General features: G+C 44.9%; 1 protein-coding gene across 2 annotated transcripts in view; it reads left to right on the forward strand.

Moving 5' to 3' along the window:
- LOC144093833 (homeotic protein ultrabithorax-like) overlaps window positions 1-13,066 on the forward strand; it is a 115,943-nt gene extending 102,877 nt beyond the window's left edge. For both annotated transcript variants that reach the window (XM_077627550.1, XM_077627551.1), the window contains exon 3: window positions 7,791-13,066. In XM_077627550.1, the coding sequence (XP_077483676.1) occupies window positions 7,791-8,089 (299 nt within the window). In that variant the 3' untranslated portion in view covers window positions 8,090-13,066. The remainder of the gene's footprint in view (window positions 1-7,790) is intronic.
- Window positions 13,067-14,984: the final 1,918 nt, after the last annotated feature.

Below are 14,984 nucleotides of genomic sequence, written 5' to 3' on the forward strand. Positions count from 1 at the left end.
CCTGCCATGCCTAAGCGCAATAATAATGTCGAGAAGAGGACACAGTGGCAACCAGACGACGACAGGCTAACAGATGAGCGTCCCCTTTGCGTTATGTATCACTGTCGATAGCCATGCACAAGCTGTTGAATGTACAGCCAAGCAGAAGTTGTGGGCCTCATGCCGAGCTGGAAGCACTGAATTTAATATTTGATTAGGTAGTACTGCAGCATGAAACGTACTTGCAGTAGCGGTCTGGATGTTTTTACTCCTAACAATAACTTAAAATTAGAAATCTCTGACACCTGCCATGCCTAAGCGCAATAATAATGTCGAGAAGAGGACACAGTGGCAACCAGACGACGACAGGCTAACAGATGAGCGTCCCCTTTGCGTTATGTATCACTGTCGATAGCCATGCACAAGCTGTTGAATGTACAACCAAGCAGAAGTTGTGGGCCTCATGCCGAGCTGGAAGCACTGAATTTAATATTTGGTTAGGTAGTACTGCAGCATGAAACGTACTTGCAGTAGCGGTCTGGATGTTTTTACTCCTAACAATAACTTAAAATTAGAAATCTCTGACACCTGCCATGCCTAAGCGCAATAATAATGTCGAGAAGAGGACACAGTGGCAACCAGACGACGACAGGCTAACAGATGAGCGTCCCCTTTGCGTTATGTATCACTGTCGATAGCCATGCACAAGCTGTTGAATGTACAGCCAAGCAGAAGTTGTGGGCCTCATGCCGAGCTGGAAGCACTGAATTTAATATTTGATTAGGTAGTACTGCAGCATGAAACGTACTTGCAGTAGCGGTCTGGATGTTTTTACTCCTAACAATAACTTAAAATTAGAAATCTCTGACACCTGCCATGCCTAAGCGCAATAATAATGTCGAGAAGAGGACACAGTGGCAACCAGACGACGACAGGCTAACAGATGAGCGTCCCCTTTGCGTTATGTATCACTGTCGATAGCCATGCACAAGCTGTTGAATGTACAGCCAAGCAGAAGTTGTGGATCTCATACCGAGCTGGAAGCACTGAATTTAATATTTGATTAGGTAGTACTGCAGCATGAAACGTACTTGCAGTAGCGGTCTGGATGTTTTTACTCCTAACAATAACTTAAAATTAGAAATCTCTGACACCTGCCATGCCTAAGCGCAATAATAATGTCGAGAAGAGGACACAGTGGCAACCAGACGACGACAGGCTAACAGATGAGCGTCCCCTTTGCGTTATGTATCACTGTCAATAGCCATGCACAAGCTGTTGAATGTACAGCCAAGCAGAAGTTGTGGATCTCATACCGAGCTGGAAGCACTGAATTTAATATTTGATTAGGTAGTACTGCAGCATGAAACGTACTTGCAGTAGCGGTCTGGATGTTTTTACTCCTAACAATAACTTAAAATTAGAAATCTCTGACACCTGCCATGCCTAAGCGCAATAATAATGTCGAGAAGAGGACACAGTGGCAACCAGACGACGACAGGCTAACAGATGAGCGTCCCCTTTGCGTTATGTATCACTGTCGATAGCCATGCACAAGCTGTTGAATGTACAGCCAAGCAGAAGTTGTGGATCTCATACCGAGCTGGAAGCAGTGAATTTAATATTTGATTAGATAGTACTGCAGCATGAAACGTACTTGCAGTAGCGGTCCGGATGTTTTTACTCCTAACAATAACTTAAAATTAGAAATCTCTGACACCTGCCATGCCTAAGCGCAATAATAATGTCGAGAAGAGGACACAGTGGCAACCAGACGACGACAGGCTAACAGATGAGCGTCCCCTTTGCGTTATGTATCACTGTCGATAGCCATGCACAAGCTGTTGAATGTACAGCCAAGCAGAAGTTGTGGATCTCATACCGAGCTGGAAGCACTGAATTTAATATTTGATTAGGTAGTACTGCAGCATGAAACGTACTTGCAGTAGCGGTCTGGATGTTTTTACTCCTAACAATAACTTAAAATTAGAAATCTCTGACACCTGCCATGCCTAAGCGCAATAATAATGTCGAGAAGAGGACACAGTGGCAACCAGACGACGACAGGCTAACAGATGAGCGTCCCCTTTGCGTTATGTATCACTGTCAATAGCCATGCACAAGCTGTTGAATGTACAGCCAAGCAGAAGTTGTGGGCCTCATGCCGAGCTGGAAGCACTGAATTTAATATTTGATTAGGTAGTACTGCAGCACGGAACGTACTTGTAGTAGCGGTGCGGAAGTTTTTACGCCTAAGAATAACTTAAAATTAGAAAGATCTGACACCTGTCATGCCTAAGCACATTCATAATGTCGAGAAGATGACACAGTGGCAACCAGACGACGACAAGCTAACAGATGAGCGTCCCCTTTGCGTTATGGATCACTGGTGATAGCCATGCACAAGCTCTTGAATGTACAGCCAAGCAGAAGTTGTGAGCCTCACGTTGAGCTGGAAGCACTGAATTTAAGATTTGATTAGGTTGTACTGCAGCATGGAACGTACTTGCAGTAGCGGTCCGGATGTTTTTACTCCTAACAATAACGTAAAATTAGAAAGCTCGGACACCTGCATGCCTAAGCACATTAATAATGTCAAGAAGATGACACAGTGGCAACCAGGCGACGACAGGCTAACAGATGAGCGTCCCCTTAGCGTTATGGATCACTGTTGATAGCCATGCACAAGCTGTTGAATGTACAGCCAAGCAGAAGTTGTTGGCCATACGCCGAGCAGGAAGCACGGAATTTAATATTTGATTAGGTCGTACTGCAGCACGGAACGTACTTGCAGTAGCGGCCCGGAAGTTTTTACGCCTAAGAATAGCTTAAAATTAGAAAGCTCTGACACCTGCCATGCTTAAGCACATGCATAATGTCGAGAAAATTACACAGTGGCAACTTGACGCCGATAGGCGAGCAGATGAGCGTCCTCTTTGCGTTATGAATCACGGTCGATAGCCATGCACAAGCTGTTGAATGTACAGCCAAGCAGAAGTTGTGGGCATACGCCGAGCTGGAAGCACTGAATTGAATATTTGATCAGATTGTACTGCAGCAAGGAGCGTACTTGCAGTAGCGGTCCGGAAGTTTTTACGCCTAAGAATAGCTTAAAATTAGAAAGCTTTGACACCTTCCATGCCTGAGCACATTCATAATGTCGAGATGATGACACAGTGGCAACCAGACAACGACAGGCTAACAGATGAGCGTCCCCTTTGCGTTATGGATCACTGTTGACAGCCATGCACAAGCTGTTGAATGTACAGCCAAGCAAAAGTTGTGGGCCATACTCCGAGCTGGAAGCACTGAATTTAATATTTGATTAGGTAGTACTGCAGCACGGAACGTACTTGCAGTAGCGGGCCGGTACTTTTTACGCCTAAAAATAACTTAAAATTAGAAAGCTTTGACACCTTCCATGCCTGAGCACATTCATAATGTCGAGATGATGACACAGTGGCAACCAGACAACGACAGGCTAACAGATGAGCGTCCTCTTTGCGTTATGGATCACTGTTGATAGCCATGCACAAGCTGTTGAATGTACAGCCAAGCAGAAGTTGTTGGCCACACGCCGGGCTTGAAGCACTGAATTTAATATTTGATTAGGTAGTACTGCAGCATGAAACGTACTTGCAGTAGCGGTCCTGAAGTTTTTACGCCTAAAAATAACTTAAAATTAGAAAGCTTTGACACATTCCACGCCTAAGCACATTCATAATGTCGAGATGATGACACAGTGGCAACCAGACAACGACAGGCTAACAGATGAGCGTCCCCTTTGCGTTATGGATCACTGTTGACAGCCATGCACAAGCTGTTGAATGTACAGCCAAGCAAAAGTTGTGGGCCATACTCCGAGCTGGAAGCACTGAATTTAATATTTGATTAGGTAGTACTGCAGCACGGAACGTACTTGCAGTTGCGGTCCGGAAGTTTTTACGCCTAAGAATAGCTTAAAATTAGAAAGCTTTGACACATTCCACGCCTAAGCACATTCATAATGTCGAGATGATGACACAGTGGCAACCAGACAACGACAGGCTAACAGATGAGCGTCCCCTTTGCGTTATGGATCACTGTTGACAGCCATGCACAAGCTGTTGAATGTACAGCCAAGCAAAAGTTGTGGGCCATACTCCGAGCTGGAAGCACTGAATTTAATATTTGATTAGGTAGTACTGCAGCACGGAACGTACTTGCAGTAGCGGGCCGGTACTTTTTACGCCTAAAAATAACTTAAAATTAGAAAGCTTTGACACATTCCACGCCTAAGCACATTCATAATGTCGAGATGATGACACAGTGGCAACCAGACGCCGATAGGCGTGCAGATGAGCGTCCCCTTTGCGTTATGGATCACTGTTGATAGCCATGCACAAGCTGTTGAATGTACAGCCAAGCAGAAGTTGTTGGCCACACGCCGGGCTTGAAGCACTGAATTTCATGTTTGATTAGGTAGTACTGCAGCATGAAACGTACTTGCAGTAGCGGTCCTGAAGTTTTTACGCCTAAAAATAACTTAAAATTAGAAAGCTTTGACACATTCCACGCCTAAGCACATTCATAATGTCGAGATGATGACACAGTGGCAACCAGACAACGACAGGCTAACAGATGAGCGTCCCCTTTTCGTTATGGATCACTGTTGACAGCCATGCACAAGCTGTTGAATGTACAGCCAAGCAGAAGTTGTGGGCATACGCCGAGCTGGAAGCACTGAATTTCATGTTTGATTAGGTAGTACTGCAGCATGAAACGTACTTGCAGTAGCGGTCCTGAAGTTTTTACGCCTAAAAATAACTTAAAATTATAAAGCTTTGACACCTTCCATGCCTGAGCACATTCATAATGTCGAGAAGATGACACAGTGGCAACCAGACGCCGATAGGCGTGCAGATGAGCGTCCCCTTTGCGTTATGGATCACTGTTGATAGCCATGCACAAGCTGTTGAATGTACAGCCAAGCAGAACCTGTGGGCCACACGCCGAGCTGGAAGCACTGAATTCAGTGTTCCTGATGCCCTTCGCTCGAAAATATATAATGTACGTCTCACAGAAAATAGGAGACAGTCTGCATTGTTCCAATTCCGGTGTGACGACGTTCCTGCGATAACAAAAACTGCCATTCTTGTTGGTGTGTCTACTCCGCGGTGAAACTGTACCTGTTTCAGGCATGGATACGACATCTTAAGCGCTTTAGAGCTTCAGACGTACTGCTATCTCATGTTAGGAAGAAATAAAGTGCTTGTCATCCCCGCACCAGTTTTTCTTTTGTTCTTATGCAGCCTCTCTGGCGAGGCTACAAGAAACTCGTTCGCGATCACGAGTTTGCGTTACCCTTACACTCGTCAGCTTCGTTGACAGCGGCTTTTATGCTGTTCTTCACTCGAAGCGTGCAATTCATATCCCTGTCACACGTGCAGCTCAAACACCTTTGAGAATCAAACCTGTTTATTCAAAGGCGCGCTGCGCTGCCGCGCAGAATAAATGATATGCGATTCCCTCAGAAGGTCCCGGAGGTGAATGTTTCTGCCCGAGATAGCTTTGAAGCGGAAAATAGCAGCCTTCGAAAAGCTGCGATTGCAGCGCCATCCAAAGAATAGAACAGAAAGTATTTTATGCTAAGAACAAAAACGAAGGGAAACCTAAGCAAATGATGATGTGAAAACCTTGTATAACCATAAAAAAAGCTTGCATAGTTTTGCTGTCTCGACAGGTGTCCGTTTCTCTTCGCAAATTTGTAATCTGCGTAAAAATGGAGCCGCGAAATTGAGAGCTCATGATATTTAAAAGGGGAAACAAATATGGCTGCTGGCGAGCAGGGGTGTCATCACTTTTCTGACAGAGAAAGTGAGGACAGAATAAATGATGGTTTGGTTTTATGGGGGTTTAGCGTCCCAGAGCAACTCAGGCTATGGGGGTCGCCGTAGTGGAGGACTCCGGAAAATTCGGGCACCTGGAGTTTTTTAACGTGCACTGACATCGCACCGTACACGGGCCTCTAGAATTTCGCCTCCATCGAAATCGGACCGCTGCGGCCGGGATCGAACCCGCGTCTTTCGGGTCAGCAACCACCGCGGCGTGTTCAAAAGAGTAAATTAGATACTCCGCTAGAGTTTTTAAACCGGCTAGCGATACCTTACGCAAGAGACGTAGTCAGGACTTTTTTTCAGGAGGGGCTAAATGCAATGTCAATGTCTTGTATCAATTTGCCCGTGGGGGGGGGGGGGGGGGGGGGGGGAGGAGGTGCTTGGATACGTTCCGCTTTCCGTGCAGAGATTTCTGCTAAGTTATGTTGCTGTGATGGTAGTTGGTTTACACTTATTTTTGCTTTAAATGCGCCAGGACGGGGTAGAACACAAAGGAGGACGATGGGAAGATGTACCGCTCTCAACTGACAGTTTAAAAACTCTTCGACCTTGCTACGTATATCTGTCTCACTATAGATGATCTTTAGCGTTGGGTGATTTTTGCGGTTGTATTAATGAATGTGCAAAGAGTAAATCAGAGTAAAGCAAAATAAAGTGGACATTGCCGACACATTGCCCTTTATTATGATCCTTAAAGCAACTAGGTCTAAAGATCAGAGGCAGAATGCTGTGGACACCAGTGCGATGTAATAAAACGTCTCAATGAAACTTGACTATAGTAATGACGAAAGTGGGCTGTTTTACATGGGTTTCCATGCAGTAGATTCTGTGAATTCTAAAAAAAAGACGGGTCGCCTAATGTTTATGTGTATGAATGTGACTACGGCGACACGTGTATTGTTCGAAGCGATATTAGCCTTAACGCCGAGTAAATTGAAACCATTGGGCAACTGTCAAAATGACGAGGCGCGAAATCTACTGTGAATGATTTTTTAGTTATTTTTGTTGGTCTGCATCCACATTGATCAGAGTGCAGTAATGTTTCTGTTTTTGCTTAGGTTTTTAGTACACGTTGATGTAAGATACTTGTGGTGCAAGTGGCAGTAAGCTGTTGGCAGGGAAGCCGCACAACGTTTATGCGTACCGTTCTATCGTTCTTAATATTGTGCTTTAGAAAGAAGAACGGTGTGTTGCCTTCACATGGATGAAACTTTACACTTGCAAGGGCTCGAATTATTGTATATCTGTCAGCGTGTTACTGAAATAGTGAGCGCCTATAGGCAGTTCTTAGTGAGAGTGAAAAAGGCTTCATAAAACCGATCGCAAGTAACTAATTTACACTAATAGTGTGATTGCTTCAGCAAGAAAAAATATATATTGATAATTATTTTATTGTTGACAACAAAAATTCAATATCTGCATGTTCATAGGCTCTAGTCAAGAATTGTACTGAATTCACGCGTTCTTTACGTTCTTCGTGAACTTAAAGGTGATTTAAAATGGGAACCTGTCCTGCAGCAAAATTGGCATCCCTCCCGCAATTTTTGTCATTTTCTGTCTATTTGAATTTTTTTTCTAGTTTTTGCAGGTCTGAAAGATTTTTCTCGCAGAAGAAATTGAGCCTGGAGCACTTGTCGATAACGACCGCGGTGTAACTTTATTGCTTCACGTTAAACTTCTATTGGTAGTATTTTATTCCGTCAGCTAATGTAAAATTAATGTTGTTCCGTAGGACAGAATAGCTGGAGGGATGCGAAATGACTTAGTGCGTTCCAAGGCTGAACGCATCATTCTCTTTCCATTGCACATACATGCACGCACACACACTACACACTACAGATGTGACAGGTTTTCAGGTGTTTGTATGCCTATAGGTATCCGCAGGATGTCTCTCACAGGCTGTGTCCTTTGTCTCTTCTCTCCCCGTGTCCGCAGGTGCCAGCGGCTTGCGTCGCCGAGGCCGCCAGACCTACACCCGCTACCAGACCTTGGAGCTGGAGAAAGAGTTCCACACCAACCACTACTTGACGCGGCGGCGGAGGATTGAGATGGCGCACGCCCTGTGTCTCACCGAGCGTCAGATCAAGATCTGGTTCCAGAACCGCCGCATGAAGCTCAAGAAGGAGATCCAGGCCATCAAGGAGCTCAACGAGCAGGAACGCCAGGCCCAGGCAGCCAAGGCGCAGCAGGCGGCGGCCGCGCAGGCTTCGGGCGACGCCGGCGGCAAAACGTAAGATCCGACCGGTCTCTCACCTCCTCCTCCTTGTCCCCCCTACCTGGAGGGAAAGGAACAGACAGCAGCGACTTGCCCTCCAACCCTTTGTAGACAGGCGGCAACCGTACTACTACTACTACTACACCACACTACCACTACTGCAGCGGGCGAGCGCGCTCCTCGCGAAGCCCATGGCTGCGTCGCCTCCCCCCCTTCCCGCCACTGGTTCTCGCGTACATGTACGCTCGCGCGTAATGTGCGGCGCCGTCCCGCGCCGCGTATAGTGCGTACATAGCTGCGTTGCCGCGCTGCACGGACGCCGTGTATGTCTGTGCCCGTGGCCGCCACGCGGCACGGGTATCGTCGACGGCTGTGGCGCACACTTTCGCGAGGTGTCCGTCAATATCGCGGTTGTCTGTCGTCTGTCACTACACAGCGACTCCCGTGAGAAAGGAGAGCGCGAAAGTGCAAGCGAGGAAGTTTGGACTCTATTGTTCGGCCCGCTCCCTCCCCACTATTTTTTTTTTTGCTGTGTGCGCTCTTTGTTTTTCTTTTTTTAACGGTGGTGCGTGTTGCATCTGAGGCACCCTGAAGCCACAAGACTGGCTGCTCGGATTGAACCAAGACTTTTGACAGAAGCGCCTCTCGTCGGCGTTTGGAAGACGTACTTCCGTGCGGCCATCGTTTTCTCGTGGACACGCCCTCGACATCAGTGTGGCGACGGAACGTTCGCCATGGAGGAACACTTGTGCAGCTTGCCCGACGCTATACCAAGGCCGAGACTCTTTCGCTTTCTTTTTTCTTTTTTGTCTTACAACTTAGTTTCACGTAATGTGTTTGTCGACCTGCACCTGCATCGATCGCTGCGTGTGTGTGTTTTGAAGCTTCGCGAGTGCAAGAGTTGAAAAAGGCAGAGCGACGACGTGTGCACAGGACGGGGCAGAGGGCAACCACATGGAGCGAAAGGTGGATCGCTGTCCGCCCGCGACACCACCTGTGGCAAATGCGCGGATGCTCTAAAAAACTGTGTTGTGACTCTCTGATCTCCTCGGTTGTAGTGTCAAGGGCGATGCGCGACGACAATATTTACGGCTCTCCATTCCTAACCAGTGTTTTTTTCACAGGAAGGACTTATTGTTTCTTTTTGTTTCGCCTTGTCACCAACTGAGCCTGAGTGACTTTTTTTTGTTTCGATTTCTTTTTTTGCTCGCATTAACTTGTGGAGCTTGGTGCGTCTTAGTTGCCATTTATAAGCATGGCACCGCCAAAAAATACGTGAAACCTGAGATATACGTTGCTCTGTGCACCTCATTGCAAGCGTTTGTTAAGGGACCCGCGAGAGGATAACGTATTTCTGTAATGACGTAGGAGGCTTTGGATAATTGGTTATGTAGCTTTAGTCATTCACGTCGGTAATAAAGAAATACGGCACAAGGCGGACCAGATATTTCAATACTGGAGCATTTTCGCGCCTAATCTTTGAAAACGACTCAAGGATAAACAGACAAAGAAGTTCACAGCATTGTGCAATCAGAAGCAGTGCTCCAATCAAGCAAGTGATCAAGAGTTTAAAGCCAGCGACAATGAAAAATGTATACGGGGTGTCCCTCTCATATCAAAAAGATATTGCAGTCACCTCCTGCGACGTTCATTTGTACGTTTCTTCTTGTAAGTCCTCTTGAGCGTGCTGTTTGTCACCAAAACGTATTCGCAGTGCAAAGTCCTGCCGCCTTGTTGACGGCAATGTGCGTTCATGCAACCTTCTAGATATACGTAAAACAATCTTCTACGCCGAATACCGAGGATACGTGACGTTGGGGTATTGTAACAGTGTACAGATGGCATATTTCTGGTGCACTGATATATTTACATAATGTTCGACCTGCGTAAAATTATTTAGAGTGCTTGGAACTGGTACGCGCATTTCCTCTCATATACGTATACACTCGCAGCAACCCTTGTGCGAGTAATGCTGTGTCGCGAAAAGCGATTTATTTGCCTCACATCGCTGCGTTTCACGTTGCTAGAAACGCTTTCAAATGATTCATCAATGAGAGACAACTCTCTGACTTTTAGCCGCTAATATGTGGTATTCTTGGTACGTTGTTTAGAGACAGATACCTTTGCGGCGTATTTCAGATGTGCTGTTTGAGCTCGAACTGGCAAAAATGTACTTGATCAGCTCCCTGACTTGAGATTTGCGGCTTTCCTTTAGTACTTACGTTGTAATCCTCGTGTGGAAAAAAAAAAAAGCACGTTGGAAGGAAGTTTAGTCTTACAAGCAAATATAGACTACTCTGTGTGCGAGAAAGCTGAAATTCACAGCAGCAAGCTTCCATCACTTTTAAAATTATTTCTAGAGCCAGTGAGTACGCAGAGAGTTGATGGTCATGATGTCAAAGATTGGGAGTGCGGACAGGAATTTTTTTTTTCATATTCGACGTCCAGAGATGGTCAGCTTCGATAGATGGGAAGCGAAAGAAACCCTGTAGATATTCCTCCCTGCACTACTTGCGATGGAAGTTAATGTGACCACGTATTGGTCAAACCTTCGCGCGTGTTTCGCAAGCGACTTTCTTGTTTCTGACGTATGTCTGTACTTTTCTGGCATTGTGTGTTGTCTAGTGTAGTTGTTGTTCTTTTGGTGGTTCCGTCATCTATACAAGAACACCATGTGTACACAAACACTTCGAGGCACACCTACAGACACGTTCCTAATTCGCATGTCCACGAGAAAGGCATCAGAATGTAAAGTATCATGACAGAAATTCTAGAACGCACGTGACGAAGAAGCCGTAACCTTTTGCATTTCATTTGCCAAACATTTTTTGTTTAGTAGCAGCAAGTTCATTCATACAGTTTTAAATTTTTCCAACAGGAAGAAAGTTCAATCGGGTTGACAATTAGATGTTATCTTTCGCTTCTAGTGGTTGTCTTGAATGACGTCAGAATGGAAAATCGGAATGACATTTTGGGAAGCGCCCGGCTCTTTCAGACAAAGATAACATTGAATCTACGTGATTGCCTCAAGCATAGCCTAGGCTTTGCTTTGGATCGAGCGAGGCGTTAAGAAATATGTCATGTTATATGTACAATCAAAGATCCCTTGTACCAAGTACTCTCTGCACTATGCCTCTGTGCTTATTTTGAATTCATTTACTATCGTTGAAGTACTTCACGCTAAACGACGCTGAACGTGTATAAAACCGTGGTATTTTCATAAATGAAGAAACTTTCCTGTGCATATTATTGGTATGTCAAGCAACGAGCAACACTAAAGCCTTCTTGGTACATCTCGTTTTAGCAACGAGCATAGTGCCTGTTTTTATTTAGGGCATTAGATCGATCTGCTTAAGCATTTCAAACGTACAGTGTTTAAAATAAGGAAAGAAGTGAAGTTTGAAGAAAAATTTTGATTTATTTTACGATGTGGGACTTAGTTGTATTACGTCGACTAGTGCTTTTGAAGCAGGAATACAGGCCTGGTACGCTGATCTGCTTTGTAAATCACTGCTTTGCTACAAATTTATTTTTCAGTGTTCAATTATAGCAGCATTGGCTTTCTCACCTTGCCACTTAGTCGTTTGATCCGTGTTTTTTATTATTATTATTGAGCAGTACGACGTATGCATTCTGCTCTTGTCAGTCGTAGCTTTGTTCGCTGCTGGCAGTCGTTCTGGGACGAGTATAAACCGACATTATGTGTTCCAGCACATGCGTGTGCACAATTAATTTTTTTAATCTAACAGGAGTGTCATAATAGCAGTTTTCTTTATAAGCGTTAGCCAATTACAAAAATAAGTAAACACTGCGAAAGAATGCCACAAATGGGCTTCTACCGCACGAGGCGGATTTAGGGGTGCTTGACGGCGGAACTTATCTCTCATCTGTCAAGGCAACTGTGGTCAAGACCGTTTCCCCAAGCATCTCACACCAGAATAGCCGAGCACCAGGCCGGGGGAAACCTTGTACCCATTAGAAAGCCGGTTAGTCCCCGGCGGCACTGGGGATCGAACCCAGCACCTCCCGAATGCGGGGCGGATGCTCTACCACAAGGCCAAATACCAGGCATAAATACTATGATATTTACTTTGAAAGCGCGGTTTCACTTGCTCCTTTCGCTTTCTTTTATTTGTGCCCCATCATTAAGAGCAGAAGGGAGCCCATCAAAATATAGGCGCTGTTTGGTAAAGGATTCGAATGCAGCAGCTGGAAATGAACGAGTGCATTTTATTCTCTGATCTCTGACAGATACGTGCTTCATATGCACAGTTTGCACATACCGGTTATACGTAAGCACCGTAGATCCCGAAATTCCGTGCTTTCGCTGGACTGTTGGGGCAAAAGAGAAAGAAAGAGGATTGGAAGATGTATGTGTATTCGCAAACATTCCATTGCATTGTTCACAACTCGCACGAGAGTCACAGTAGATTTTTTTCTAAACATACCTGTAATTTCAGCTTGATCATGAGTCGTCTCCACAGCTTGTTAACTATATTCTGTGCACTCTGAATACGACATAACGTTGCATGTAACAGTGGGCAGTACTTGGGCTACGCTTGATTGCATCCGGTCGTTCTCTACGCGGCGCAGGGCTTCTGTCTTCAGGATGATTGTATTCATGGTGGTCCCTCATCTCAAACTTGAGACCCAGCTGAAGTTAATGCGTGCACAAAATATTGCGGTCGGATCCAAAGGAAGTCACAAGGAAAATAAGTGAATACTTCTTAAGCAACTGTTTGTTTGGCATCTTGAGAGTTCTGAACATTTGTGAATCACAGAGAAGTAAATTTCTGGGTTGCCGTAAAACCTGAACTACTATATTTAAGACGGAGAAACTGCTCTCACTCTCGGTTACATACGTTCGCTAATAATAGCTATTATATTATGAGTCCACAGAAAGGCATAAAGACCAACTTTGCCGCCCAACTCGGAATTTCGAATTTCGACAGCAACCATGGCACCTCTTGTTTTCCTGTGCGTATTAAAAAAGAAACATGTTTACGGAGCTGTGAACAGAATGTACATGCAGATGCTTTTCTCACGTGGTATTGCATATGCATTTGATTGACGACTTCAGAGTGACGTCCTGTGTGTACCTACTTAGCACCTTGAAATCAAAGAAAAAATTTGTAGACAACCAGCAGGTCATAAAAGCCGTCGTCAGCACTACATGAGGCTTTCCCGGAGAATTCTGTATATCTCTTTCAGATTTCCACCGACGAGTGCAGAGATATCGCGCTAAGCACTCTGCCACTCAGCTGTAAACAATTTTGTTGAGGTCAGCCATGATGCCTCTTTTATGGACCGCACATGGACTCCCACACGCCAGCTCTCGTTTCCTTGCACATTCAAGTGATCTCTTGTGTTTGCTCTTCAGATTTTTGTGACCACCTGTTGTTTCTTATCTACCACATCTTTGTAGTGAAGCGTTTGAGTGCCTGTCTCTTGTTTTCACTTCCATGCATACTTAAGAACCTCGAGTACCCGAATTTTCGCAGCGTTGCCGCAGAGAGAAACGCTGCGGTTGTCCTGTTGAGTGTTTGACTCATTTGTTTTTGATGTTAGTCACATAAGTGTGCGGAATATACGTGTATGTAATACCAATATACGTAAAATTGCAAGAACAAAAAAAGCAAGGGAAAAGAAACAAAAGACTTGTTCAGTCGCCGCTGCACATTCGAGCGTATTCAGGAAGGAAGCTAAAAAGACCACTCTAGCTTTAAAAGCGGCACGCAACCAGTTGTGATTGCTCACTATACGTAAACAGAACAGATTGTTGTATAAACTTAGCCGCAAACCTATTTTGAAATTTATATACTGATATACTATATTTATACATCTAGACGTCTCGTACATCTAAAGTCACATTTCTTTTAGTTCAAGTCTTGACACTTCGGGCGGCGCAGTGGCCGCTGGCCCTACACAACATATACGTAATCGCGTTCGGATGAGCCAAAAAAAAAAAGTGTTGCGAAAGCCACCCACCGCGTTCTATGTTTTTTTTTAGTTCATAACGAGTGTGGTTTTGAGCGTTGTTTTCATCGCGGGTGTTTGTTTTTCTGTACAGAGCAGGTGTTCATATTGTTAGTGACATCTATGTTCGCCTCATTATGAATTGCGATGTAATTATGCCATGTCTCTTTTTTTTTCGTTTTCATTTGCGTGATGTGATGTGTGACTCGATGAAGGAATACAAATCTGGATTACATCACACTGAAAGTTCCTGTGTCCTGTCGTTCTTGATTCTATGTTTCAAACACGCACGCACATTCGCATTTCGACCTACACTCAAAACTTGAATGTCTGCGCCTGGTCAGCTCACCGACAGAAACGTTGTGTATATAGACGAGATCTGTACTCAATGATCATAGTGCCCAAGACACCGTGTCAAGAAACGGGATATCACTCTCAATTACAGTGTGACTCACTTGCGCACATCATACGCATGCGCAGTGGTGTACTGAGGATGCTCTTGTCATGTTGCTAAAGCTATCAAGCCTCGTGGCACGGCTTCCTATGTGCTCTTTATGTGACATCTCCTGGGATCAATAGTGCGTTTAAGAGACATATGCTGCACTGTTTCTAGTAGCTTATGTGACAATATTTCTGTATCTTCTTTCCTGAAGTACCGCCTAAGCACTGCTTTATTAGCACTTTTTTTTAATTGTGGGCCACATATTGCGAAAAAGTAAAAACATAGGCCCGCGACTTTTGCTTGCCATGCAAGGAGCTAAACTTGTTTATAAAAAAGCGACAAAGTACTGAACTCCGCGGACCAACACGCAGTCTTGAGTGCTTCTTCTCCATCTTTCGCGCAATTTATTTCTTCAAAGTGGCACCGCACCAACTCGCCCAGCTGTCTCTTCTGCACTATATATCCCTACTGAAAAAAGCTGTATGATGCAATAAAT

The sequence above is a fragment of the Amblyomma americanum genome, chromosome 6 (genome assembly GCF_052857255.1).
Source record: "Amblyomma americanum isolate KBUSLIRL-KWMA chromosome 6, ASM5285725v1, whole genome shotgun sequence".
Lineage (NCBI taxonomy): Eukaryota > Metazoa > Arthropoda > Arachnida > Ixodida > Ixodidae > Amblyomma > Amblyomma americanum.